The sequence below is a fragment of the Clarias gariepinus genome, chromosome 16 (assembly GCF_024256425.1).
Source record: "Clarias gariepinus isolate MV-2021 ecotype Netherlands chromosome 16, CGAR_prim_01v2, whole genome shotgun sequence".
NCBI classification, from domain to species: domain Eukaryota; kingdom Metazoa; phylum Chordata; class Actinopteri; order Siluriformes; family Clariidae; genus Clarias; species Clarias gariepinus.
In genome coordinates this window covers 16,989,543-17,015,971 of record NC_071115.1, presented here as the reverse complement: position 1 = coordinate 17,015,971, position 26,429 = coordinate 16,989,543, and the positions used below count along the sequence as shown (strand labels likewise).

Sequence of the window (26,429 nt, the reverse complement as noted above, 5' to 3'; positions counted from 1 at the left end):
TAGCAAAAGGTATATATAATAGCAGAAGTACCCTGAAAAGCTACACCTTTATTACTATTTACATAATATAGAGTAGATCACCCTTTTGCCACCAAAACAGCCCTGACCCATTGAGACATGTACTTCACTAGACCTCTGAAGGTATGCTGTGGCATCTGGCACCAAGCCATCAGTACCTGATCCTTTAAGTGCTGTAAATTGCGGGGTGTACTCATTGTTGTGTTCCTTGAATCACTCATAAAGCATTTTTGCAGTGTGGCAGGGTGCATTACCTTGCTGAAAGAAGACGTAGCCATCAGGGAATACCATTTCCATGAAGGGGTGTACTTGGACCGCCTCTGCCGGCTTGCCTTTTTACCATAGTGCATCCTGGTGCCAATTCTTCCCCAGGTGAATGATGTACACGCACCTGGCTATTTACATAATATAAATGAAAATAGAATTAATTAGACCAGGCCCCCTACTTCCATTGCAACATGAATCAGTGAGTCTTGGCTGCCCATAACCCTGTTGCCGGTTCACCAGTTTTCCTTCCTTGGACCACTTTTGGTAGGTCCTGAACATCCCACAAGAGCTGCAGCTGCAACTGCAGAGTTGCTCAGACCCAATCATCTGGCCATCGCAAACTGGCCCTTGTCAGAGTCTCTCATATCCTTAAGTGTGCACCCATTTTTTTTCCTGTTTCCAACACATCAAATTCAGGAACAATATGTATAGTTGCTGTCTAGTAGAGTAAAAGCCTTTTATATAGCCTGTATGTCCCACCCAATCATAATGTTATTGCTAATCCGAGTATATAATTATAGTATTATAGTATATTAAATATATAAAGGGGTAGTGTATTATAAAAAAAATATAAAAGATGTCAAAAATACAGTACTTTATATAATTAGCTAAATTTTATTCAGTTTTATATTTTAAACCCTATGTACTGTATATCGCAGATTTTGCGATCCTAGTACCCAGATAGTGTATGCTAATACAGCAGAATAAAGAAATAATGTGACTTCACTACTGTATGATTCAGACCACATTTAATGATTTGTTGATTCACATGAATCATTCTAATGCTTGTGCACAGTATGATTAATCCATGGCAGCTTAGCATTCTCATTTTTCTGTCTACATTGCTCCCTTTCCACACACACACACACACACACACACACACAAACACACGTCTTGAACCAGTTCAATCTAGCTGAGGAAAGTCTTACAGGAGACCAACTGTCTGGCACATTTCATATGAGCTCATCTCGGGGTCAGTCTCCATCAAGACATAAATCTTTGAGGTCCTTTAATGTAAGGGCATTTTCATGATCTAAGCACTGAACATTATAAAACCATTCATATCTACTTTAACTCATGAGCACCAATAATTAAAAAATAACACTTGTTCTATTTCACTTATTTTGAACTGCAAGTACAGATAGACAAATGGCAATAAAAAATACACAGAATAGTTGGAATAAACTCATGATAAATTGATCAGGATCATATCTCAAGACTGGAACTAGTTTTAATATATATAGGTACATAATCCACAGGAATGCTGCAAGTCTAACAGTCACAGAAATGCGACGAGTAGTGAAACGAACCTCCATAGTTTGCGTCATGTGACCATACTGTTATTGCTTCACTGTGTAGAAATGGATTACCATCTAAAGTCATGTGAAGCTACATAGTTCTGTCAGTCCATAACTTATCCAAAGAGGCCTTTCTTGGATCAAGCAATAACCATAAATGTCCCAAGATTAATATCCAGCATACCAAAGGTTTGTGGTATTTCTCAGATGTAGTTCGTACAATACAATCCAAAGAAGGGACTTTGAGTCACCACAGTCCATGATTTCCACCATTTGAGAAGACAAAATCTGTTCTCTCCATTCCGTCAGGAGCTGGCGCATGACAGCTGTAGTCTAAGAGACTGTCCCATGTCACACTGATTCTTTGGCACGTTCTGCCTCACACTGATGGGCGCAGTGCATTGACGTTCTTGGCAGGGACACAAATGTGCTATAGAAAACTATTTTAAAACTAGATTTGCGGCTATATGGCAAAGACACGCGTGACTTTTTAAGTGCATGCATGTATACGCACAAATACATACACTCCGCTATTTGAGTAAAAGTGCATCAACTCATTGCTCATATGCCAAACATTCAAATTCTTGTCATCTATCCAAAAAAGGGCACATTCAAAAGTGCAATACATTAGCACAGGGATTTGGGTTTTAGTCAAAGCAGGCACCAAAAACATGAATTACCTTATTTTAGGCCAACTTTCCATTCTGTGAATACAGGGCAGTTCCTTAAAAAAAAGTTCTAAGCAAATGGAAGAGACACATTAAGAGTGGGTGCAGTAAGCTAATGTGCAAATAGCAAACTAGGCTTCACTTAACATTTAAGCACACTGAATTTTTTTTAATGATTACGTTCTTGCTTGTGCAGGTACCTTGCCAACTTTCTACAGTACCAACAGTAATGTTCCGGCCTTTAAGAACCCAGACAACAAATAGTAGTCAGAACATTTAAAGAGACATGGTAGAATGCTATTTTTCTTCTTCTAATCACGGTTATATTGAACACAAATTAATGTACAGTATTTATTAGCTTATTTAAACCCTTATGAAGTAATTATCTGCGTTTTATCATTTACTAAAAAAAAAAAAAAAAAAAACAGGAATTATGTAAAAATAAAATAAAGAGTCTCGTAAATTGTTGAAACTAGTAGAATTCTGAGGGGGAAAAGTGACTTACATTAGGACTCATTAAAAATGAAATCATGTAAGGTGCATGGTAAAAGTTTGAGCAAGGGCATATCAGCCCAAACAGCTCATACCTAATGATGGCACAACTTTGTTAACCAATAATAGGGGTCTCCCATGACAAGCTTATTTTAAGAGGGCTAAAGGCTTGGTGTAAGTGCTTCGGGGGAAAATACATTAAAAGAAAAAGTGCTACAACAATTTTGGATGGACAAAAACATTTTTTTATATCTTTGTGCCTTTCATTAGCAACAACTATGTAGATACTCCATGTCTAGTACAAATAAAGAACTTGTTCCATATGCTTTTAAAATCCAACGTTAAAAGAGTTAAAAGAAGGACCTAGTCAGCAAGTGAGTTACATTACATACCTCCATAAGCACCACTGACCTGTTAATACCTTATTACACAAACAAATTTAATCAAAAGTATAAGAATTAAAACATCTTTTGTTGGCCAGAATAAACGGGTAGTAAGCTATGCTCTTACTAACCACTGTTTTTGTTTTTTTAATAACAGTAAGCACGAACAGAATGAAGGAAGAGAAATACAAAAGACAAAAGCGTTATGTGGGAGGAGTATCAACTTCCTGTTCAGCCTTGGTTGGGATTCCTGGGCTGGTCAGTGTGTGAGCTGTGAAGGTCGGCGTTGAAGTAGGAGTAGACACTGGTGGGCATGGTATAGATACAGATGCAGGGTTAAGACTCAAGGCTGAGGTGGGAGTAGGAGCTTTAGTAGCTGTAGTAGTAATAGAAATGGAGGTAGTAGCTGAGGTTTGCTTTTCAGGAACAGCCATGCCAGATTTGGCTGGAGTGTTATTTGTGGTGGGAGCTGGCTTGTTGTAGTCAAGTTTCAGAATGTGCTGCTGCAGGTGCCTGATCCAGTCCTCCTGCACTGACAGGGGGCCATGAAACTCCACATCACAAAACCTGAGAATGAGATGAATCTCAGTGTTATTTGTTTTGTCAGAAATATGATTACTCGGAAAATAAACCTTTAAATCTCTGCAGGAAGGTGAATGACTTGGTCATCGTTGGTCAGAGCTTATATGGAAGTTCTTTGTGGACCGAGGAGGCCTCAGGAGTCAAATTGTGTGCTAGGTGTTCGGATGGGTCATATAGAACATCAACATATTAAATGTCATCCTTACTTTTAGACACGTAAAGGTTACCGCTACCGGAATATGGAAATTGATGTAAAAAATTTTACAAAATGCTCATATTACTGTATTTTCTTTTTAGAAAGAAAAAATCTCCATGTGATTTTTATTAGCTGCATGACCTAATCATCAAAACTAAAACATTTAGGCTTTAGACATCTAGAATATATGAGAATTTTTATGAGAAAAAAAAAAAAAATTGCAATATTTAATTTTTTCAAGATGCTCTGTAGACATGGACAAAGTGAAAACAATATGCCTCCACCAGCACAGTGAGAGACCTGAAGATATTGTAGCTACAACTCACCGGCACTTGAGAGAGTAGATTTTACCCACAAGTTTGACCAGAGAGGTGGAAGGGGGCTTTGGCACAAGGGCAGGAACAGTACTAGAGCGAGGTGGTTTGGGAGGACAGCTTTCTCTCTCCCCACCATCAACATGTGAAGGATGTTTCAGGGGTCGTCGCTCAATGCCTAGTAAAAAAAATGAGTAGAAATGAGAATATTAGTGAAAAAGCACTATGCAGTAGAGGTATTTTTAAGTGTCTTGTCCTCTAATATTATCAACTCCATATGTACACGTACAAGCAAAGACATAACTGTTAATCTGTTGTAAATGAAACCCAAAACCTAAGTGGTTTTAATTTCAATGGTTTTAATGTTATGGCTGATCGGTGTTAGGTTCACATAACCTCATACATTCCTGGTTGCACTATTGCAGTTTTTAAATGTATAGTACACAGATATAAAAGGGAAATGATTAAAAAAAAATCACTATATCTGCCCAGATAAGAACTGATTACTTTCTAAGTCTAGGTCCTTTCAATGTTTCTTCCTCATATCGTCTCAGGGAGTTTTTCCTTTCCATCATCACCTCTGGCATGTCCATTAGGGACACACTTAAAATGTATAGCTGAAATTTAAGTTATGTGTCGATGTCCATTGTTAAAATTAATATTCAAATCAATTCAATTTAATTACATTTTATTCGTATAGCGCTGTTAACAATTGACATTGTCGCAAAGCAGCTTTACACAATCAAAAGAATTATTTAAGTTTGTATAAAATGTAAATGTGTATGAATCAAAATGATAAGATCAAAATGAATCAAATATATAATAAAACTGTATTAAATTAAAATATTATACAGTGGAACCTTGGATTATGTACTTGGGCTACGACCCTGGGTCTCGTCTTCCAAAACACTCGTAAACAAAATGTAATTTTTACATAAGAAATAATGGAAACTCAAATTATTCATTCCACACCCCAAAATTTGTTTTTATTTTATTAATAAAAAAAAAATTAAAAAAAGATAAAAATAAAATCCCAACAGATAAGTGTTTCTGTTTTATGCGCGCAGGCGCTGTGTGTGTGTGTGTGTGTGTGTTTGGGTCTGTCGTTATGTGTGTGCGCACGCGTAATTTGTCACCGTGCCGGTTCACAAACACACACACACACTAAAAGCAAAAAAGACAGAGAGAGAGAGAGTGTGAGAACTGGCACGGACCAAAAAGTCATTGCCGTTCCTTTTTTTCAATTTAAACAATGCATTGTCAAATGCTAATTGTTTTTCTACTAAACAGAAGAGCACATCTGTAACAGTATACTGTATCACTCAAGTGTTCTTACCTCGTGTCACCCGGACATTAAGTTCACTCCGAGCCACTTGCACATGTGGAAGGGCACTGCTAGACTGATGTCCCCTATCCTGGGTACTGATGCCATGGTGAAACGAGGCGCCATTTCGATTTTTTACCTCTACTGCCTGTGATAATGAACTCCATGAACTGTTCATGATCTGTCGTTCAACAGTCTTCCCCTGGGACAGTGTTAAAGACGCCCACTGGGCTGCTGGCTGCTTCTGTGATACAGCGGACACAAAGTCTGAATCAGATAAATATGAAAAATAATACTTCTTCTTTGCAAAATAATTGTAGCAAAATAACAAATAGACCGTGGCAAAGCCTGTAGTGCAGATTAATTTTAATTGCTTACTATGATGCTGTATTAAGTCAGACAAAAGTTTTTAATCATGCAGCAATGCGCCACTAAATTTCCCTAATCCACTTATTCAGAATCTTCCCAAGACCTTGACAGATTAACAGAATATTAGTGTACAATTATTGACATTCCCAGCGAAGAAACAAGGATAACACATTCAGCAATACTGTTTTTATTCATGCAACATATTACCTTCTTTTGGGCAACATGCCCATGTGATAGGTAGCTACGGTGCAGCTCAGCCACTGTTTGGGGCCGGCTGCGCATCCAGGCACTCAATGTCTCAATGGGCGAACCGTTCACAGACCACTCTGTCACACCAAATTGTCGCAAATGAGCCCGAGCATGGCTGGCCAATGCCTTCCGGTTCTCAAAGGCAAAACCACACAACTCACAGCTAGCATCTAAGCAAGGACATAGAAAAATCATAAACCCAAGTGTATTTAAGGATGTGAATTTAAAGATTGTAAAGCTCTACAAATATATGCATCAATCCTCTGTTTAATATAAAATTTAAATACTGTAGAAGTGTAATATAAAGAACATTTTGATCAATCTAACCCAAAAAAAATAAAATAATAATAATTCTTACCCGTGCGCCCTACCCCATACTTGTCTGTGGAGGTTCTTCCTTTAAATGAAAAGTCCTGTGGTGAGGGCGAGAACGTTTTTGACTGGGTTGGTGGTGACCTTTGGCCAAGGTGGCCTTCAGTTCCCAGGAATCTCTTCCCAATAGGTTTCATACCAAGAAACTTCCCTGCTAAAGGGGTAGTTGATAGCCCAGTGGACCCAAATCCATGCTTTGGGAGACGTGACCTGGAATGGGGCAGGTTAATAGGTGCTTTTGTTGAGACTCTGGATGACTGATACCCTTGACTGTCCCAGGGAGAGCTGCTGTCTTGGTCTGGTTCCACTTTTACGTCTAACCCAGCAGATGCCGGCATGGTACCCTGATTCCTCATTATCTCCCACAGTGTATCAATAGGTGAGCCATTGACAGACCATTCGGTGATACCCATGTGGCGTAAATGTGAGCGGGCGTGACTGGAGAGGCCTTTGCGGTTCTCAAAATACTCGCCACAGAACTCACAACGGATATCACGAGGCGGTTCTCTCTCCTGGGTCATTACTGCAAAAATTAATGACAAGAATACACAATAACATGTGTTTAAACACAATATCTTTAAAATAGACACCAGCACTTTTTAATTAAGGATGCTGCCGTGCTAGACTGACATCTCCATTGTGCTACATATTTATTTCTACTATTCAAAAAGTAAATCATCATCACAAATTTATTACTTACATAGGTTGATGGGGCGCCCATTATCTGAGCTCATCCAGCTTGGATGCAGTGACTCAGAGCTATATCCTTCATGCCCCTCTCCAGTCACAGTAACTTCCACCTGCTCGGGTTCGGGTTTGGGCTTGACCATTAATACTGTTGAGGAGGTACTGGTGACAGGTGCTGATACAGCCATCTTGGCTGGCTGGTGTTGATTGAAAGAGAATTTCTGATGGCCTAGGACACCTCCTTGTGCAGTAGAATACCGGTGTAATGTCCGAGGGGGTCCTGGGCTTGGAGAGGACGAGCAAGTTTTCAAGGGTTTCAAGGGCATGACGCATGGCAAACCTCTGCGAGTTATGAGGTCACGTAGTGTGTCGATGGGCGAGCCGTTTACAGACCATTCAGTAATGCCCAGCTGACGTAAGTGAGAACGGGCATGACTGGAGAGGCCTTTGCGGTTCTCAAAAAGCTCACCGCAAAACTCACAACACACATCTTTCATTGGTTCAGCTAGAATTATACAGACAAAAAAGAAGCTGATATTAATACAAGCAAGACCAGTCTTTCTACCTAAATTAACAATTACGAAGGTATTTATGAAGACATTTTTAATAGCCTGTTATGAAGTTCCCCAGTTTTAGTGCCGAACGACCCTCAATCCCAACTGTCTATTTACTCTCATGATTTTATGAACGCTATTACAGATTCAATATTTTATGACAAGCTGAACATTTCCAATCAAAAACTGTCTTTTACAAGAGTACTTTAACGCACAGAAAAAAAAACATAATATAATGTATCAAGTCACCTAAAGGAATGGACATCATCTCCCTGCTACTCAGACGGAAGACCTGCTGTGAAGAATGTTTTAGCTTCTTAATGGGTGGACTGTGCAAGGTGTGGGCGGAGGAAGAAGAAAACGAGGAGGTAGCTTTGGAGCCAACACCACTTTGTAATGATGCATTCTTTAATAGGACGGGGCTAGAGTGGAAGGGCCTCTTGGAAGCAGAAGGAGGTGTGGATGTGGCGGGAGAGGGAGGAGCTGCGTTGTTTCCATGCACTCTCAGGTCCTCCGGGCTGTCAGAGCGGAAGGAAGTAATCCTGCGCTTGAAGTCATCAGTGAGGATAAGTGTATTGAGCAGGTCAATAGGTGACCCCTTGGACTCGGAGTATTCAACGCCAAAATGGCGCAGGTGAGCTCGTGCATGACTTGAGAGGCCCTTGCGCGTTTCAAACCAGGCACCGCATAGCTTGCATATGATGTCTGTATTAGAATCCATATCCATTGCTAGGAACAGAGGGGAAAATAGCATTTTCAAATGTTAAATTTTAAACAAGTAAATTGCTATTGTTATTGGCCATAAAAAGTCATTCATTAAAAAAAAAGATGTATGAAACTCCAATCTATATATGGATTTCAGGACCACGAAATCTTTACTCTGGTCAGTTTTGAGTGATGACCATGCAGCTTGAATACTTTCTTTGACTCCTAAAAGTACAACTAATCCAGAGGTTTTTAAAAATGTTTACAGACTCATCAGACTACTCTATTTTGCATTGTTTAATTTAATGGTGTTAACATTTGTATTTCTACATGCAAACTGCTTATACGGCTGACTAATTTTCCCTTACTTTCTTTATAATGTAAATTGTTATATACCCATGCATAGTTATATACCCTCTTTTCTTACTGAGATTAAGGGGAGCCTCTGTTTCTTGTGGTGCCCAGAGTGGTCTGGATGAGCTGGTGGACAAGGCTGAATTGTGAGCCCTTGACATAGTTCTGTGCTCATGGGAGCGCAGTGGGGAAGACACGGGCAGCAACGAGGAGATTGGCGCCTTCCTTAGCACTGGGGACGGGGAAGCAGACAGAGAGTGTGAAGGGGATGGAGACCTCCCAAATGGAGATGATGGCTGCAAGCCAGATGGTGAGGGGCTGCTTCGGGAAGGCGGAGATTTTGCTACAGTACACAGTAGTGAGAGCGGCTTAATGTCTTGTGGCTCATCTTCAAACTCTGTGTTCCTGCTGGGGCTTGGCAAAGCAACACAGAAAGCATGACTGGGAGTGCTTTTGGGTGATGGTGTTGGTGACTGTGAGGGGGATGAGGCAGGTAAATGGGAGTCAGTGGCCTCCTTGGTTATCTTGTAGAGATCTCTAGGTGCATCACTGCCTTCAGATACGCCCGCACCTAACTGGAGCAGATGAGAGCGAGTGTGGCTAGCCAGAGCTCTCCTTGTCTCAAACAGCGCACAGCAGACCTTACACTTCAGCAAACTGGAACCTGGAGAGAATTATGATAGTCAAACAAATGAGTAATGTCAAGACTTTCTTGTTTAGAACTTGCAAAATGGGCAAATAAGGAAGGACAAAAATACACTATACCTTAGATGATAAACAGATTTTTACGAATATTTTAATGTCATAACTATTAATGTTAATTTTATTAATGTAAACATCACACTGAAGAAGGAGGCTGAGGTAATCACACCTTTTGGCTCAGTCTCATCTTCAGCAGCTGAGCTGTTTGGGCTGGAGCTAAACTCATCCTGAAATTGCATTTTTTTATCTTCTTCCCTCTTCTTATTCCCACCTACAAAGTAACATACACAAACCCTTTTTTTAAAAATAAACCCAATAAAAGATGCTGTACACATTATGGATATAAATATGGCTCAATAATTATTCTGAAGCAAAAAGGCGTGAAGAAAATTCATTTAGTCAACCAATAGAAGGACTGCACACCAGCCTACTTTTACTACATGAAGTACAATTACTGATGACCATTAAAGTGGTCGAAATTATTCAGCTGCCCTACTATTGAGGGATTTATTAATGACATCATATACAACTACGTATAAAAGAGTAATATTACATTATCTTATCTTAAACCATGCCACACAATACATTTTTAACCACTTTAAAAGGAATAGGTAGGAATGTAAATCCTGAGAGTTTAAAGGGATAGTTTGGGTACTTAAATCGGCCTCTGGACAGAATTTAATTAATCTTTTGCAGTATTTATATATCTCTGCCTGAAGTTTAACCTCGACCATAGACAGACAGACATGTACATGGGCTCCTGAATTAATATCACTGATTCCATTAAAGCTGATCAGATTATGTTTAGCATTAATCTTTTAACTACAGTGAAAACTTGGATTGCGACTAACTGCAAATGTTTTACAAGACGAGAACATTTTTAAATGGTTCCTCTCTCACGCACTAAGGAATTATTGGTAATCGCCCCCCCCCCCCCCATGCTCAGTCTCACTGCGTGTGCGTCACTCATTTAGTGAACATCCGTGCGTGTGTGTACTCTTACTTTACTATAACATTGTGACCGTGTGTGTGCGCACAAGTAAAGCATTAAACAGGCTACCAAACAGTAGCCCCCTCACTCCTCGTCTCCTCTCTTAGCTTACTTCAGCTTCACACACATGCGCGCGCATATGCATGCACAAACACTCTAACAGAAACACTGCTCTATCGGGATTCTTTTCAAAAGTAAAGTGAAGGTTAGTTAGGGCCCAAGCAGTAGGACATCAGCACAATGAAAATTCATCTAAAGTTGGAGACTTATTGTGTGACAGTGTTGACAAATATATACAAATTTTGTTTCATTTCCATAAACCAAATATCAAAATATTAATTCTGTTAATTCCCTGTTAGTATTAAATTATTTTAAAGCATGATTTATTAAAATGTAAAATTAAAGTGCACAATCAGGCACAATCAATCTGCTAATGTTTACTACTGATGTTAATAAGTAACCCACACCTTACCATTGTGTAAACTGTATTTGCTTCATTGTATTAAATTAGGTTTATTTTGCATTAGTTAAAAGTATTAAGTCATTTATCATGGATAAAATAAAACAACTATACATAGCAACGTGTAATTTTAAAACCCTTACAGTAGAAACAATAAAAACAATAGAAAGTACCAAGGGAAGACAAAAAATGTATAGTGACCCTGAACAAAGTTATGTATTGTTGAGAAAAAGTGAGGGAAATATGGAATAACAGAGTAAAAGAAAGAAAATATACTAAACATTATAACCACTACCAAAGTTCTGTTGTGTTAAAAAATTATTTTGAGTTCGCCATGACCTGTTTCTCTAGATAAAATATTTTTTCACTCATGCATTTTTTTTTAGGAGTACATCAAGTTATAATGTTGAAGCAATGTATGTATAAAATTTTATAATTCTATTTTGATTCTGCATAAAGGTCTTAAATCACAATTTACTCACTCTCATTCACTTATTGTCTATACTGCTTTATCCTGTAAAGATTTAATGGGGTACATCCTGCACGGGGTGCCAATCCATGACAGGGCACACACATTGACACACTATGGGCAATTTGGGAATTAGCCTAATATACATGTCTTTGGACTGTGGGACTAAACCAGAGTATCCGGAGGAAACCCACAAAGCACGGGGAGAACATGCAAACTCCATTCATACGAAGCCGAGGTGGGTTTACAGTAGTAAAGTGCTCGCCCTATCATCCGGAGATCGCTGGTTCGGTTCCCGGGTGATGCTGTAACCTCTCACAGCCAGAGGCCTCGAGAGAGCTAAATTAGCCGAGCTCTCTCAGCAGGGAGGGATGAGAGGTTTTTAGTGCTCCCACATTAATTGCATGGCTCTACGCCATTCAGGGCGTCTGCAAGCTCGCGTACGCAGAGGGTAGCTGATAGCGCTGGCCTCCGAGTGTGTGACGCCGCCCTCAACAGTGTGTGAGCGAGCAGTTCGAAAAAAGACGTCGACTAGTCTTACGTGGTTCGGAGGAAACGCGTGACAGCCCCCGGCCCTCCTGGCTTTTCCCATATTAGAGTATGTCTCGTAAAATATTACATTTCTTAACATAAAAGCAATTTTTAACCATAGAATTAATTAGTTGAATAATTAATTAATTACTACTTTACTGTTTTTAGATGAACAGCAAGAATGAATTTCTTTGTAATAACTTAGAGGAAGCCACTTTTGATCCTAATTAAATGTTATTAAAAGGTGCTGTTGATATTTTAAATAATAACATTTGGTTATTAGACAAAAACCTATATTTTTATGCAAAAAAATATATATTTTCCTTTTTTTTACTTTTCAATGTCTGCCGGTGTTGACAAAAAGCCTGTAATGTACTGAAAAGGTTGTTATTTGTACAAAATTTTTTACAACTGGGAGGTTGTGGAAGAAACGTGGGTTGGGAAAAAATCATGATACACTTGACAGTAAAAGTCTGTTATACTCAAAAGTAAAATTAAAAGCATTCATACACACAATGTGATGAGAACTCACAGGATAAGGAGGAAACGGTGGTGTGTCAATAAAACAAATGAGGCTAATCAAGAATTCAATTTGTTATAGAGCATAAAGAACAAGATAGAGTTGTAACAATATAGAGCAATGGAAAAAGGTCTTGTGGTCTGATGAGTCTAGATTGACTCTATGCCAGAGTGATGGACATGTCAGGGTAAGAAGGGAAGTGCATGAAGAGATGGAGGCAGTGTTATGATCTGAGGTTGATTCAGTTGGTCAGATTAATTCAGTCTCAGCAATATCAGGTGGTAATAAAATGAAGTACCTGAATCCACATCAATGGATTTTTTTCTTTCCTGATGGCCATATTCCAGGACGCAAATTGTGAAAAAATGGTTCTGGGAGCATGTGGAATCATTTTCACCCATGAACTAGCCACCACATTAATCAAAGCTAGAACAAATTCTTAGTGTGTGACCATTTTATGGCTGGGTATACTTAAAATCTTAAAATATTACCATCAACAAGCAACAAAGCACAGAGTCTGCCAAATGCCTAAATTTCCTGGAAGCCATTTTCAAATTCTAACCCTAATGTACACCCATAGTCTGAATTTTAGGGTGGCATTCACATGCACTCACCCACAGAAATTCTAGGAATATAAAGGAGCTGTATGGTGGATCAAGTTAAGAATGGTGGACCAAGATCTCTGAAGTGGTTAGGCATAAAGTAAGCACCTATGTTACCTTAAAGCCAGTAGTCAAAAATATTAATCCCTGGACCAAATCATTCATGTTTAATCAAGTCTTTCATTTTCTAAAAATATTTTATCATGGTCAGTTTGAGATGAACCACTGTGGGTGAGGCAGGATACACTATGGATGGGACTTGCGGACATCAAGTACCCACACATTCGCACACTCATTCACACAGTGTCGTCAATCCACCTGCTCTGGGAGATGGGAAGAAAGTACAAAATGCTACTTTCACTCCTGTGAAAATCCACACATAAAAACAACATGAGCTCAAGATCAAACCCCAAGCCCCATGAGCCATAGGGGGAAAATGTTCCCCTTTACAAAACAAGGCCACACTTGTGTTTTAAAGGTTTCTATTTTTGATCATTCTACAACCAAAGTTATCCCTAAGAACACCCTGTACTGGTATAAATGCAGCAAGAAAAACTGTAGTCGCTCCTTTCCACTACTTTTTGTGTGTCCATGTCAGAGCATGAAGATTTGAGTAGAAGCAGAGAGAACTATCAAACACATGACATCAATTATATGAACTGAGTCTTACTGTATTGTGGAGAATGGACATGAATCTTGGTGCCAAATAAACCCAGGATGAGATAGTCTGTGTTGCGTTTAGGGTAAGACCTTAGCTTAAACAAAGTACAGAACCACATGTGGCTTTACTATGTGTAAAGATCCAGTACACTCACCCTCAGCTCCACCATCATTCTGTCTCTCTTTCCAAGGCTGAGTTGGAGATGTGTGTATCTTCAGCAATGGTTCTGAAGTTCCAGTTTCTACATCATTTACTAATATGGACTCCTCTTCTTCTTTACATGGTTTCTTGTCCTCAGAGTTAAAAGCAGGGGTAATGGATAAAGCAAGGTCGGGTCGCTTAGAGAAGAGCTCACGAAGGACATTAATGGGTGAAGCAGTGACCTCCCAGTTGGTGATGCCGAAGTCTCGTAGGTGTGCACGAGCATGACTGGAAAGGCCGGCCCTGGTGTCAAAGCCAGCACTGCAGAACTCACAGTGCATCACACTGAAGGTCGCTGGGTCAAAGTTAGCAACTGGTCATGGGGCATTCAGAAGAACAGGGCCAGAAACAGAAGGATACAGAAGCAAAAACTAAAACCAAACCTCAAAAAAAAAAAAAAAAGAAAAAAAAAAAAAAAACAAAGCTCACCTAAATATAAGGTGTCTGAAAATTATCTTTACAACTTTCATAATTAGAGAAAAATATATTAAATGTTATATATTAATTTCTATAAAAAAATGTATCCAAAAAAAAAATCAAAACCTGTTTAAATATGAACACTAAAATTAAAGATGAACACCACCAGTGAAGCTCAAGAACATCAAGGTGATATTCCAAGTGCTGCCATGTACACTGAAACATATCCACATCAATGCTTTCAACAGCTGTGGTTCTTGCCTTAAGATCATGACTGTCTGTCACTAAGTGTCGTACACACTTTTTTTTGACCAATCCCACCCCCAAAAGAAGAAATTGCAGAGTAAAGCCAATCCAACTGCCTGTTTGGGAATGTCTAATGAGATTAGAGTTATTAGATTAGATAGAATTCAGAAATAACCAAGGACCAGTGTTACAGGATCAGTGGTACAATCCCAGTATTTCTACAGTTCCTGGCTGTCTTTTTATTTAGAATAAAAAACTGTAAAGATTATTTTCAGACACTCTGTATGTAGTGGCAGAAATCAAAGTGCATCAACTCTATCATTATGCCTTTTTAAAGATCAGGACTTTGTAACTATGAATTTCTGGCATCAAATAAGACAAATGCAATAAACACATTCATTATATTTTAAATATAATTGTCAGAAAGTGGCAGTGAGGGCATGAGTGAGGGCGGAGTATAAGGAAGGGAAGGAGTCATAGAGAACAAGCAGGTAACAAGTGAGTGTCTACACCTGTGATTAATTTAAGAGAACAAGTTATATTCTGTGTTGCAGTTGGGAGAAGGAAGATAAAAATCCCAGACGAACAAGATCCAATGACCTAGACTGTGTATGGAATGTAAACAGTGGAAATGCTGTCTTTGTGCATTTTAGTGAAATAAAACATTGCTCAAAATCTTCTGATTGTAAATGAAGTAACCTGTGTCACTCAGAGGCCGTCCTCCCACATCCCCATACCTCGTCCCACCCACTTATTAAAAACAAATAATTGAACATCGGTAACCGGTTAACCTTACCTTTTTTCTTCTTCTTTTGGTAGGAGAATTTCTTCTCAATGGCATTGACCTCTTCTGGGGATATGAAATGTCTAACTTTGTAACTGACTCCAACTCTGTTCAGATGCCCCCTAATATGATTGGCCAGGCCAATTCCATTATCAAAACAGTCTTGGCAGTAGGGACATTTCTTTTCTACAGTCTTCAACAAAATGCCCTCATCATCTTCCTCGTCCTCCTCTTCAGTTAAAACATCAAGAAGATGTTTGATACTATCCTCATCCTCTTCTTTGTCACTGGAAATATCCTTTTGATCATTCCTTCTTCCATCGTCTTCATCATCATCACGATCTTCGTCATGATCTTCGTCATCGTCATCATTAGGATCATTATCATCATTGCCATTTTCATCAGTGGTGTTTTTGCTACATTCATCCTTTTCACCAGGTGGTGTCTCTTCTTTTGTATCTTCTTTTAACTCCTCACTGGTCTTTTGTGACAGAGAGTTGTTGAGGTCTAATGCTAGAGCAGATGTTTCCTCTCCTAAAAGAAAGAAAGTGGTCAGTTAAGTGAAGAGCAGACTTACTAAAGCATTTTTCTTGCAGCTAAGTAATAGCATACCCCTCATAAATATGAGTTTTTTTTTAAAAAGGTTGGTTGCAATAAAAGCAGATAAGTTATTTGAATTAAATTTACTCAAATTTACTTTATAATACTCAGGTATACAGGGGATTTTATGGTTGTCTCGCCAGAATGTTTTATATTTTCAACTGTCCAAAGTAGCTAGCTACAAGGCTATGAAAAAGTATACCCTTTCTGACTTTTTTGCACATTTGTCATGTTGACTTGTTGATTGAGATCATAAACAAATATGAAAACTTCACAAAGATATCCCAAATAAATGCATCATGTTTTTTAAGTTTCACATTTATTAGGTGAAAAGAGTTGGCCAAATTTACATAGCTCTATGTGAAAAATGTTTTATCTTATGCATGACCAGCCTGTTTAAGTTCACATCACAACATTTCATTCAGATTCAAGTCTGGACTTTGATCAGGTGTCACAAGACTTAATCAGGTGGGGGGTGGTTGCATTGAGAGGTGGACTTGCTGGTGTGTTTTGCATCATTGTCCTGCTGCCTAATCCTTATGCTTGAACTTGAGATCACAAACTGATGGGTCGACATTTTCTTTGAGGAATGTCTGGCAAACATGTGGGTTCTTTTTGGTCACTAGTGGCTTTTTTCTTGGAACTCTCTCATGAATGCCATTTTGCCCAGTCTCTTTCTTACTGTTGAATCATGAACACTGACCTTAACTGAGACCCGCAGTTCTTTAGATGTTGTTCTGGGTTCTTTTATAAGCTTCTGAACGAGTCAAAGTTGTGCTTTTGGAATAATTTTGGTAAGGCCTGAGAAGGGTCACCACTGTTCTGAAGTTTTCTGACTGGTTCTGACTAGCTTTCTGGTGGTTTGAAAGAGACCCAAAGCCTTTAAAATGGCTTTGTAACGCTTTCCAGACTGATACATGTCAATTTCTCATCTCAATTCTAAATATTTTAGTATCCTCCACTTTGTCAGAGAGGTTTATTTTAAGCTTAGTAACATTGAGTTTACAAGTGTTCCACAAGACGAGCAAAGAGATTTAATAAATTTTGACTTGGAAAACAAACAAGTCTTGGTATACGAGTACCTAGTATCATGCATCACGCATTGCGCTTCTTGTTTTGACGCTGAGCGTCACGTGATCCCAACTAAGCCAATAGTTTTTCTCTCTCTTGCGCTGCGGAATTGTGGGTAATCGTCTCCCCTGCTCAGTCTTAGTGTGCGTCTCATACTGGTATAATCAACATCCGTGCATGTGTGTTCTGTTTACTATAAGACTGTGACCATGTGTGTGCGCGTAAAACATCTTTTATTTTGTGTCTGTATGCATGTGTGTACAGTGCGCGTGTAAAGCAAAAGCAAGTCTAATTAGAGAGGTAAAAGATCCATTTTCTCTCTGTGTATCAACTCGCACTTTGTCTGTGCGCATCATTAGACACCTTGCATCTTTACACACACACCCCTACTCCTCTCGCCTACACACACCCCTCCTCCTTTTGCCTTCACACACACACACACACACTCTCTCCCTCTAAGGAAACACTGCTGTTGCGATTCTTTTCAAAGGTAAAGTGCAGGTTAATTTGTTTTATTTTTACTTTACAGCAGTGATTCCGTTAGTGTGTGCTCATGCGAGTGTCATTAGTTATGTTCTTTGTTAATTTTTCAGATAAAACAGTCTTTGTGTTAATGTGTGTGTGTCTCAAATAAGAGAGGAGGAAGGGTTACTGTGAGAAAGATGAGAAGGGGGGGGGCTGATTCCTTTTCTCCTCTTACTTTAGCTTTACACACATACACAAACACACACAAATTGCCCCTTATAGGACCTGGGATTAACCACATTACAGTGGAATCTGTATCAGTATATCGTATACACAGTTGCACTTGAAATTGTTTGAAAAAAAAAATGCCAAAATTACTAACTTGCAGCTGCTTGTAATAAATAACTGAAACAATATAAATTTAAATAGGTCAACGCAACTAATATAAGAAGTGATCTCTTCAAATTCAACACAAAGAGCTCCTTTGTAATGATTTCTGTAGTCTCAGTATTATTCATCCCCTGAATAAAATCTCTCATTCTCATTAGAACATAAATTTGTTATTCAGGTGTTGTCTCAAGCCCACCTGTCTAGAGCCCAACTAATTAGATGCCTTGAGTGTACTTGATTTACAACACATTGAATATCTGGACTTTCTAGAAGTTTGTTGATGGAGATGTTTCACTGCATGTCAGAAAAATCCCATGTCAGAAAGTCAAGAGAGTTATCTATAAAGTGGAGGCATCACTGCCTTGCACAAACAAGTACAAGGATATTTTTTTTAAAATAGGAAAGGTACTAAATGTTCCTAAAAATACAGTAGATTCCTGAGGAGGTAAGTGTTAAACACTCGACTGACTGCAAAGGACATACAGAAAGATTTGTTTCACTCTGCACTATAAGGCGCATATTAAACACTGTAGGTCACCCCAAAACATACACCGCTACTGACCCTGAAACACAAGAAAATTCAGCTGATTCAATCAAGTATCCTTAAAAAAAACCCTCATCTGTGAGGACACTGAAACTTCTGTGTCATCTGTCCTTCCAACAAGACAATGACCACAAGCATACTTTAAAGTCCACCAAGTTCTGGTTTTAGTCCTGGAAGGTTCTAAAGTGGCCATCACAATCGTCTGACTTGAATCCAATTGAACTTTTTTTTTTTAATAAAGCAGTTGCAGCACACACACACACACACAATAATCTTACTGAAAATTGGGCCATTGCCCTTAGGAATGGGCTAAAATCCTTCGGAAACAATGCCAGAAGCTAGCGTCTGGCTATACATCACGTTTACAGCAGGTCATAATAGCTAAAGGGGGCTCTGCTAATAACAGCTAAAGGGGGCTCTGCCGAAAATGTTTCTCATCAAGGGGTGGAATAATTTTAATACTGCTGTAGTCATTAAAAGTCACATTTTTGCTTGACTTTCGAGAAACCAATTGTTATTAGTTGTGTTGAGCTATTTAAATTGCTCTTGTTTGACCGATTTATTACAAACAGCTGCAAGTTGGCCAAAAAAATCTATTTTCCAACAGGGGTTGAATAATTTCGAGTGCAACTGTGAAATGCAATACAGTATAGCAAATTAAATTAATATAAATAGATGGATGGATATTTTTTTTTTGTTAGAACATAGAGTAACAAATGTAAAATGTTGTGTTTTACATTTATTTCTTGATTTTTGTTGTAGCTATATGATCTGTCCCAGGTTTTATATGTTTTTCTCACAAACATCATGTGCCCAGGATTGTTTTACTGGAATAAAAAAAAAAATGAGGACAAAATTAAAAGTTGCAATAAAAACAGTAACACTGACAAGATTGTGCTTCATCTGCCTTTAAGCAGACCCTCACACGGGAACATTAGGCAGTAATTTACAGTATCTATATATAGAACTAATGAACAAAAAAACTAATGAAAATGAGACTACTCTTGATATTTTAAAGACCTGTATATGAGGGGGGGATTGGAGGCCAGAGCTGTGGGCATTTTTGTGGACAAGGCATAACTTGTGTCTAAGCTGAGCCTGTTGTCCTTCAGCCAAAACTATCCTCTCTTTTGCCCCACAAAATTGAGCACAGCAAACTATGCTGCAGCTGCAACACCAAGCCAGATGCTTCTTAACAATCTGCACAGACCCAAAGTCAATGTCTCTGCAGGAGACCAGGTTTTAGGCACCATATCCTTTCATAAAAACTTTCTCAAAGATTTTTCTTTTGTCTTTTGCATCAGTCTGTTATAAGAAAAAAAGATCACATTTTATATTTTTAGATTTGCAAACACAAAAACAAATTAAATGTTGCAGAGAAATAATTGTATGTTGGTCAAGAAAGTACTGTAATATTAGTCAGTACAATAGATCCTTGATCTCAACATCAGAAGTGTCTGGGACCTTGCAGGAATAGAATAATGGTAGGCAGCCAAGTTTTCCAAGATGTCTGAAAAGCCTGCCAGCTAATTTCCTTATAGAAATGCACAACATGCAGTTTTAAACACAAAAGGGCTCCCACACCAAATGTTCATTTCAATCGTTTTTTCAGTGTTTCAGGCTCGTACAGACTATATTACACTTTTAAATTCATGAAAACTTTTAAAAACCACTGCTTACCAAGCAGAAAAACAAACATAAATACCTATATATTGAAATAATAAACCCTGTCACGGTTATTCTGCTGTCTTGCCTTACCTGTTTTGTTGGCCAGCATTAGATCACCCTCTGCATCTGGTAATCCAGGTGCTTGTTGGCTCAGCTTTGTGGTCTCCTCAGTGTTTTGCATATGGAGTTTTAAATCACTAGTGTCAGTAGACTGGGTTTCCAGTCTGCTACTTGCTCGTGTGCGTCCTAAAACACGCCTAACAACTCGTTTCGAGCGTCGATTTCCTGTGCCCTTGAAACCAACATCCTTTTGCTGTGTTTCAGCCTTTGTGTTTGAGACATTCTCCTCTCCAAGCCCAACCTCAGCAGACCCTGACTCCTCCTGTAGGCTTGGACTTGCAAGGAGAGCAGCTTCAGTCTGAGCACTTTCTAATTCTGGCTTGTCTGTGGGTTCTGCTGGATTTACAGTTACTGTGTGATTCTGGCTGGGTCCTGGAATGGGATCAGTCTTATTCTCAGTCTGTGGATCACAGTCTTTGGCCTGCAAATCATCAACCTCAGGCTTAATTCCCCCCAATTGCACAGAAGCTCTGGTTGGGTACCTATCACTACCCCCTGTGGTCAATCTGGCATTACCAGAAAACTGTGTCCATCCTTTTCTGCAGGTTTTTTTCTGGAAACGAGGTGAGACACGAGGCCCACCAGCTCTGGTCCGAGTTGTATGTGTCTTGGCATGTTCTGCAAGTTCTTGAGGCACATCAGAGCTATAGTTGCACTTGAGACAAAGAAACTGGCCAAAATTGGCCAAAGACTCTTTAGTGACCGGCTTCTTGGAATTTCTGCGGCTTGCTCTCTTTCCTTCCTCCTTCACCTTTCCCATCTGCTTCAAGATCTTCTGCCGAGACTCCTCATGCTGTCTGTGATGGTCCAACAGTGCCGGCCTATCAGTGAAATTCTGTCCGCATTCCATACACTCAAAGACATTTTTCTTGGCTCGCCTCCTCCTTGCATTATCTTCTCCACCATGTTCCTTTCTCCCACTGTCTAGACCATGTTCTTGCATGTGTTCCCTCAGATGTGTTGCTTTTTTAAAGTATGAGCTACATTCGACACAGGTGAAAATCTCTTGGGAAACTTCTCCTTGGACTTCTTGTGACTCATTCTTAACTTTAATCTTCTCCTCCTCTTCCTCTGTAAACTCGAACACTCCTTCTTTATCGTTTATGAATTTACTGCACTCTTTTGCCCTGGAGGAACTTACTCTGGTCTTTCTTCCTATACCCGGTGTGCACTGCCAGGCATTTAGCCCAGAAAAAGGTCTCAGTAAGGCTCTTTTCTTTCTGCGACGCTGGATGAAGGTGCAGTGTGCCCATGGACCTGGTGGTGGACTTTCTGGGTCTGAATCACCAGGGAAGGTATATACATCTCGTTCAGGAACACTCTTTATTTCCTTCTTCTTATGATCAAAGCCTGCCTCCTCCTCTTCCTCTTTTAAGTATCCCTCTTTTGGTGTCCCACTTAACTCTTGATGTCCAACTTTATCTTTTTCCGCTGCAAATAAATAAGAACATATATTATTCAGTTCCATATACTGAAATAATAGTTATTTAAAAATATATATTTCTCTCTGCAAAATAATGCATTTTCACAAACCAGATTGTTGAGTGCTGGATTGTACCGTCCCTGGATCTCTGCATGCACCTCTGTCTTGACCTTGTGCATCCAAAGAACTAGACAAGTTTTTGTCTAACATTATTGTTTTGGGCTTTTCAGGCGTTGTGTAAACTCCACAGTCAAGTCTGCATGCAATGGCATTGAAAAGGGCATACAAACCAGGGTAAATTCAGGCTATGTATATTAAATTCAGGCAAAATGTCTTCTGTGAAAATGTATCAAACTAAATATCACACTCACTTTTCTTGGTCTTCTTCACAGGTGAGACTTCCTGGACTGTGAGCAGCAAGGCCATGAGGATTAGAAAAGTGCTGGAGTTCCTCTTCTTACATACACAAATATGAACGCAGACAAGAGACAATCAACTTAAGAACTGATGATATATATACACACATATATACTCAGTACTCTTCAAAATTCTTGAGCCATTCATTTCTTTATATTTTGCTACCAAATAGCCAGACTTTCTTGTGTATTCTTAATGTAGTCTTGAGGAATAATTCTCCACGCTTCCTGAAATATTTTTTTGGCAAGCTTTAGGCTCTCATTTTCAGTACCTGACCAGTTTGAGAGTAATGTGTTTTTTGTTTCTTAAGCCACACAGTAACCTATGAATCATTCCAACACAAAAACAATCTAACTTAAGGCAAGAACCAGTGAGAAACATGTGCAGATGATGACAGATGATCGGACCAGTGATTAGTATACTAAATACTATACTATATGATGCTGAAAGCTGAGCAGGTCAAACAGAGGAGAGAGGACATAAGATTGCTGCTAAGGTTGTTACATAAACAACCACTTTAAACATTTGAATTATCTGCAGGCACTTTAGGCACAGTAAAACATTTGTGGCTGTTTTTTAGTGTAATCTACATATAATTTAATTTAATATGAAGAAATTAGGGATGGTCCAAGACTTTTGCACAGAAGGTAGTATATGCATAACTTTCTTCAGAATTATTGGCACCCACACACTGAATTTTCCATTTAAATTAAAAACTATTTATCCACTACCAAATAAAAATAGTATTTTATATAGTACTTAATGCTGTATTATAGCATCATTTTATATACAATTATACAAAATATATGTGGCAAAATTACTAAAATCTTTAAGGAATATTTTTAAATAAATGTAATCAAATTGTGATAACTTATATATACTATACTATATATATACTCTAATTCCTCATTGTTACCTTTGACCAAGCGTATAAATATGAAGTTAAACAGATATTCCTAATATCCCTAGATTTGAACCCTACTAAAAGCCTGTGTTTAAAATTCCTCTACAAGAATTGCCAACCTTGTTAAAACATAGGCAGGTCTAAAAATATCAGTTGTTGACAAATGGAAACCAGTACTTTGTAGAAAAAATGTGCAACTTTGGGAAATTAAAAATAAGTTAGATAAAACTATACAAAGTCCCAGCTGAGCTTAAAATTTAGGGGTTCTTTTTGCTTGTGTTGTTCTTTTTAGGGCCCCAAGCACCACATATGCTGTAACCCGATTGTTAAGCTTGCATTTTTCTTATTTATATTTTTGTCCCTTAAATAGGAATTGTGCAGACAAAACCTTAGGTCATAAAGGAATCAAATTTGATCAATAGTTAATACTCTGCTATTTTAGGCAAGTGAGAACTGTGCGACCTAGAGACACAAAATTTTTTGGCATGAAATCTAACAGAAATAATATATCTGTAAAAAAAATATAGCCATACTACAGAAATCTATTTCAGCAAGGTGAGCTCTAATTTATTTAAACAGCTGCAATTTATAATTGATTATATCTCTTGTAAATTAAATATGCAGTGAAATCATAATAATTTTCCTTATTGATTATTTGACACTGTCCACTTTAAATTTATAAAACAATTGCATTATACGAAAATGCAAGTTTTGCATACTAGTCTAGTTTTTCTATACAAATTTATCTTTAGTTTGAACCTTAATAATTATCAGACATAAATAAAAATTTGTATTAATTTTTTTTTTTTTTAAATATGGCATCCATATGCCAGTCAATTATGGTAGGGTTAGAGCTTGGTTTGCTTAAACAGCTGCAACTCAGCACTGGCTGCATGGATTTACACACATCTTGAAATGCATACTTAGTACAAAGTTCTGAAACAAACTGTTTGGGGTACGGACATCAATCAAGGAAAAACTTAAATAATGCTTAAATAATGTGTTAATATAAAAGTCGTTTTTAAATGATGACTAGGCATTGACTTAAATGAATTATAGTTCCTTTTCTGTTTTTAAATGACCAATAGAGCGATATTCACAAAGAGTGCTTGGAACCTACAGATTTTTACTTATCCCCCTCGTTTTTCACAAACGGTGCAAATAATTTTGCAAGCAGTGCGAATAACCATGCAAAGCATATTTGCTTAATGATATACATTTATACAATAAAAAAATATAAAAAATTAAAGTAATTAAAAAAATACCATCAAATATTTCTTTCTCAGAATCAGAGTCCCATGTTAGAGATGAGGAGAAGGCTGAGGATGGGTGTTTTTTCTCGTTGTAAAACGCACTTCTATGGAGGAGGTTTACATCTTCATCATCCCTTTCCAAATCATCGCTTTGGGACAATCCTGCCTGTGTATATGCGTGTGGGTTAATTTTAGAATTTAAAAGGGGTTGCTTAAGCTGTAGAAAATCAGAAAAATTAGTAATGATTGAATTAACAACTGATCCAATGTAAAAGTTAAAGGCTAGAACATAGCATCTCATACTTCAAGTCACAACTGGACATTGGGTTTTCTGAGGCTTTATAATGCAGTTAAACTGACATAATGAATATAACAGATTCAGTGGCCTTGTCTGAATAAGGAGTAGCTTTGGACGTTTGGACGCAGTCAGGACGAAAGACGCAATTTATGACTACGTCTCCCGACTTGCAGTGCGACACACAAACCCTTTCATTATACGTGGAATGGCTACACTTGTGGGCTCTTAAATACAGTGTTTCATAAAGCATTGTTAAATGTGTAACTACTGTATAAAAGATCCCACATGCGATCTTTCCCTCTTTGATGTGTAATAACTGGTAGAGCTATAATTTCTATTAATTCCCAGGAGAAATTACAGGTTGAGAACCCCTGGGCTAGTGTGTGTTTTTAACCTCTCACCATCAAGCTGTTCGTGAGTAGCGAGGGGGATTCCGAGAGCTCCCGGATGGACGTTGGATCATGGGGGTCCATACTGGGAAGAGGACCTACATCAGGTTCCATGGTCCGGTGGTGCACCGTGTAATCTGCTGAACTCACCTACATGCTGTCCTCTTCTGGTCGCACAGATGGACAGAGACATGGACAGATGTAGATACAACAACATGCACATTTCATGTCATTACCATTTATAAAAGAGAACTGATAAAAGGGAAACGAGGGGATACAATGACCTGCAGTGACAGTAAACGTCTAGAAACACAGCAGGCAGGGTTAAAGCAACTTGAAAGGAGTGTAACCCGCGTCATATTATAAGGGCTACTTGAAAAGAAGTTGTTAAAAAAAAACCAAGTGCTGAATTCCTTCGCTCATTCGCCCCACCTGCCCGCTGCAATCCTGTACCGTCTGACCTATTTCAACATGTCTGGTTTGGGTAAATTTAGCCCCGTCCTTGTCATGACGAACATCGAGAAGACAACGGTTTTTCCCCCCCTTCTTCTTCTTCTTCTTCTGCTTCTTTTCTCGCTAACAGTAGTGATGAAGGTCTGCTGAGCTCTGACGCCCAGCCACAGCAGGATTAGCCTCTGCTACTTACTTGTGGCAGGGTCCCTGTGGCAGCGCAGGGAAAACAGAACATCCTGGGAATGTTAAATACCGCTTTGGGGGAAGCAGAAAAAATCGCGTCCCGCTCACCGTAACGGCCTGCCCGCCCCGCCGCTCTACGGAAAGCCGCACGCCGCGCTCTCCATGTCGAGTCCCGGGCGAAGTCTGTACACGCGGCCGCTTTACTGCATCGATACGCCGCGTTTGCTTTTTTTGTTTGTTTTTCTGCAAGCTCAGTGAGAAAGCCCCGGCGCTGGGCTCTAGCGGTGCAGTCGAGCGGACTCCATGTTGTTGGCTCCAGAGGGACGCCACGGCTGCGCGGGTGACGTTAGCGGGGAGGAGAAGAGGATCTGCTGTTAAAGCTGCTCTAAGCAATTTTTATTATTATTATTATTATTATTATTATAAAAAAATTGATAAAAAAAGATAGCTGTCACTAAAATATATTCACTGTCCCTTTGACAGTTCTGATTTTAATAATCAATAATAAAATGTTCAATGTAAAAGCACACTCCCCTAGTCCAAATATAGTTGTAATATAGGTTGCAGTCTGTTTATATATATATATATATATATATATATATATATATACACACACACACACATATACGCTTTATTGCATTTACTTTATTGCTTTCTATTCAGAATGTCTGTATCTCACACAGAAAACTCTGTATCTAAACTCCTTTTGCCCACTAATATTAGCAAGATCACTTTTCATTTTTTATTATATTACAATAAAAGGAAAGCATCACTGTGAGGGCCTGGAGCCTTTACCAAGAACCTGGGGACACAAAGGCACTGCTTGGGGCCCCAG

At 38.8% G+C, this 26,429-nt stretch overlaps 1 protein-coding gene across 6 annotated transcripts; it reads right to left on the bottom strand.

Moving 5' to 3' along the window:
- Positions 1 to 1,017: 1,017 nt before the first annotated feature.
- wizb (WIZ zinc finger b) lies at positions 1,018 to 25,913 on the bottom strand. Of its 6 annotated transcripts, none has more exons than XM_053514281.1 (17): positions 25,703 to 25,913; positions 24,971 to 25,125; positions 24,284 to 24,437; positions 22,069 to 22,153; positions 21,808 to 21,953; positions 20,245 to 21,705; positions 15,429 to 15,950; positions 13,923 to 14,282; positions 9,704 to 9,805; positions 8,906 to 9,496; positions 8,023 to 8,502; positions 7,233 to 7,724; positions 6,519 to 7,055; positions 6,119 to 6,330; positions 5,555 to 5,786; positions 4,231 to 4,396; positions 1,018 to 3,693 (listed from the first exon to the last, which is right to left on the bottom strand). In XM_053514281.1, exons 2-17 carry the CDS (start codon positions 25,070 to 25,072, stop codon positions 3,330 to 3,332), a joined length of 6,006 nt encoding a protein of 2,001 aa, XP_053370256.1. In that variant the 5' UTR covers positions 25,073 to 25,125; positions 25,703 to 25,913; the 3' UTR covers positions 1,018 to 3,329. The 6 variants fall into 6 exon arrangements, with proteins under 6 accessions (XP_053370256.1, XP_053370260.1, XP_053370259.1 ...); XM_053514285.1 differs by having other exon boundaries at positions 13,923 to 14,264; XM_053514284.1 differs by having other exon boundaries at positions 22,069 to 22,150.
- Between the last annotated feature and the right edge of the window lie 516 nt (positions 25,914 to 26,429).